The sequence below is a fragment of the Triticum dicoccoides genome, chromosome 3B (assembly GCF_002162155.2).
Source record: "Triticum dicoccoides isolate Atlit2015 ecotype Zavitan chromosome 3B, WEW_v2.0, whole genome shotgun sequence".
NCBI lineage: Eukaryota > Viridiplantae > Streptophyta > Magnoliopsida > Poales > Poaceae > Triticum > Triticum dicoccoides.
Genome location: NC_041385.1, coordinates 578280950 through 578283734, shown reverse-complemented (window position 1 = coordinate 578283734; position 2785 = coordinate 578280950). Strand labels below are relative to the sequence as shown.

General features: G+C 44.8%; 1 protein-coding gene across 1 annotated transcript; it reads left to right on the top strand.

Moving 5' to 3' along the window:
- Positions 1–697: 697 nt before the first annotated feature.
- Positions 698–1780, top strand: LOC119281594 (expansin-A8-like). The gene is made up of 2 exons (XM_037562082.1): positions 698–872; positions 970–1780. The coding sequence occupies exons 1-2, from the start codon at positions 749–751 to the stop codon at positions 1593–1595; spliced, it is 750 nt and encodes a 249-aa protein (XP_037417979.1). The 5' UTR covers positions 698–748; the 3' UTR covers positions 1596–1780.
- Positions 1781–2785: the final 1005 nt, after the last annotated feature.

Genomic DNA, 2785 nt, shown 5'->3' with positions numbered 1-2785 from the left:
CTCGAAAATGGTTGCAGTTGTAAGCAATGACGTGCTGGCAGTTCAGAGTTTCAATATTCATTCTAGTGTTCGAACTTGAAATAAAATCTGAGATTTATCCCCATCGCATCCTCCTAAGTTACAAACAGATCATTTGATTATTGGAAACAACTGAATAGTGTTAAAAGAATGATTTTCCTTCACGGTCTAACAAATCGTCACGCTTGCATTACTGAATTCTGATAAAGTTTAAAGGACAACGTTATTCCACTTCACAATTTCACTGAATAACATCACAATTCACAAGTCTGTTTCTACTTTGTTTTTTCTGATGAAGATCATACGTCTTTTGCCGGCCGGCCTACTAGAAATTCATACTTCGTCGCAATACAAGACATCCCATCCACTAAGAGAACTTGAAAGCGGTGCCTCGTGTACTTTGCTAGGGAAAAACGGCACATGGGTATGATGCTGTTTAATCCGCGTATCCGTGTCTTAAGTCTTAACCGTCAAGAGCCAACGGCCATCCTGAGCAAATCAAGGCATGTTCATCCCAATAATTGTTATGCTGACCATTCCTAACGAAAATCATCACATAGAAAATCTCCATAATCAATCAAGCTTACAATTATTAGCAACCAACACGCAAGCTCTGATGATCTGAACACTATAAATAGGGACGCCATTACCATTGCAAAAGCACAAGACAAAAATCTTGAGGACTTGCCTGCCTTGCTACATTACTTACTAGGCGTAGTCTGAAATTGAAATGGATACTCCTTCTTTGCTTCTTCTCACCACCTTGTTGGCCTTTGCATTCAAGGCCTCCGTTGCTCAATGGACGCCTGCATTTGCAACATTCTACGGCGGCAGCGACGCGTCGGACACCATGGGTAATGTTTCTTTTACGCTTGAGCTGCATACATTATTTGGATGACGCACATCCTTGATCTTCTTACTAAACAAGACACAACTTACACAAAAATGCAGGTGGTGCGTGCGGGTACGGAAACTTGTACAACGCCGGGTACGGGGTTAATTCAGCTGCGTTGAGCACGGCGCTCTTCAACAACGGCGCATCATGCGGCATGTGCTTCACTATCACCTGCGACGCTAGCAAGACGCAGTCGTGCAAACAGGGCACGTCCATCACCATCACGGCCACCAACTTCTGCCCGCCCAACTACGCCCTGGCCAGCGACAACGGCGGATGGTGCAACCCGCCGCGGCAGCACTTCGACATGTCGCAACCCGCGTGGGAGACCATCGCTGTCTACCAAGCCGGCATTGTGCCCGTCAACTACAGGAGGGTTCCTTGCCAGAGGAGTGGGGGCATGAGGTTCACCATTAACGGGAACGACTACTTTGAGCTCGTGACGGTGGCAAATGTCGCCGGTAGCGGCGTGGTGTCCCAAATGTGGATCAAGGGGTCCAAGACTGACTGGATGGTAATGAGCAGGAACTGGGGTGCCAGCTGGCAGAGCAATGCTTACCTCAACGGCCAGAGCTTGTCCTTCAAGGTACAGACCGACGACGGCCGGGTCGTCACGGCCGACAATGTTGCGCCATACAACTGGTGGTTCGGTGGCACCTACACTTCGTGGCAGCAGTTCTAACATCTTGCGAGGTTGATGATTTCATTTGTGGGTACTCAAATAAACAGGCCCGATGATTTCATCCGAGGCTATATCTCCTATTTTGTTTCTTTGTATCTATGTTTTGCTTGTCCAAGTTTGTGTACTTAGCTTGCCTTAATTCTCTTGTGGCATAAGATCATAAGATTATATGTGTGTGCCCAACATCTCAAAAGTAAATTTAAATGGTTCTGAAGAATATTGCATTCTATGAGGATTAATATGCAAAAGATATTCACTCAATTTAGAAGTGCAGGTAAAAATTTATAAAGGTTTGAACATGTAGGGGTTTACTATAAAAGTTACAAAGATTAAATTGGTGAAAATTATTAAATAAAATAAGGGATATGTGGTGGCTTCTAATTGGCTAGTTCTGGTTCGAGGCAGGAACATAATGGAGTTGTTGGACTTAGGCTGGTCATAGCGGGGATATGTTACTAGTCTATGTTACTACCTCTATAGTGCATAGTATCATAGATTAGTATCATAGGTGGTCTCATTTATTGTCATGCATGACACATAATAGCATCACATTTATTATGTTACAGTATCTACCTATGTTACTATATTCATCTCTCTCTTCTTTAATTACCTACCACATAAGCATGTTTGCGAGTCCCAAGTGCATGATACTACTTATGTTACCCCCACTATGGCCAGCCTTAAAGGGATGGCATGTCCTGATTGGATGGTAATGCTTTACGATCATAAATGACGTGACGTTGTGTGATTGGTTGATACCATTTCTAGTGGTTTCTAATCCTTTGTTGTTGGTTTAGATCGTACAATACACGGGCTAGGGTTTCGGTGCTCACCGGGGTAGTCACCGAAGATTTCGAGGACAACGACGCACGGATCGGGATTGGATGGATCAACGTTGCGATGGTCGACAGTGCTCTTCATGGTGCGGCAAAGATGAAGGTGGCATTGGCGTGCTTGGGGGTTGACGAGATCAGGCGGAAAGTTTACAACACTACAAAGAACTTCAGAACATTATCACAATTCTTGGCTTGGATGAATTATCAGAAGAGGATCGCAATGGCTCTCGAGAGTTGCTCGGCGCCGTTCGAGCTTCGGTAAGGTTGCATGTGCTGATTTAGAACGATCGTCAAAAAATCTACTAATCAAGGGTGCGCAACGTGCCAAGGCAGATATGATGGGCATGTCGGGCT

Bases quoted from the DNA above. Each gene is read 5' to 3' on its own strand.
- LOC119281594 (XM_037562082.1), top strand. From the start codon at position 749: ATGGATACTCCTTCTTTGCTTCTTCTCACCACCTTGTTGGCCTTTGCA. The intron at 873-969 runs GTAATGTTTCTT...ACAAAAATGCAG, and splicing joins CGACGCGTCGGACACCATGG to GTGGTGCGTGCGGGTACGGA.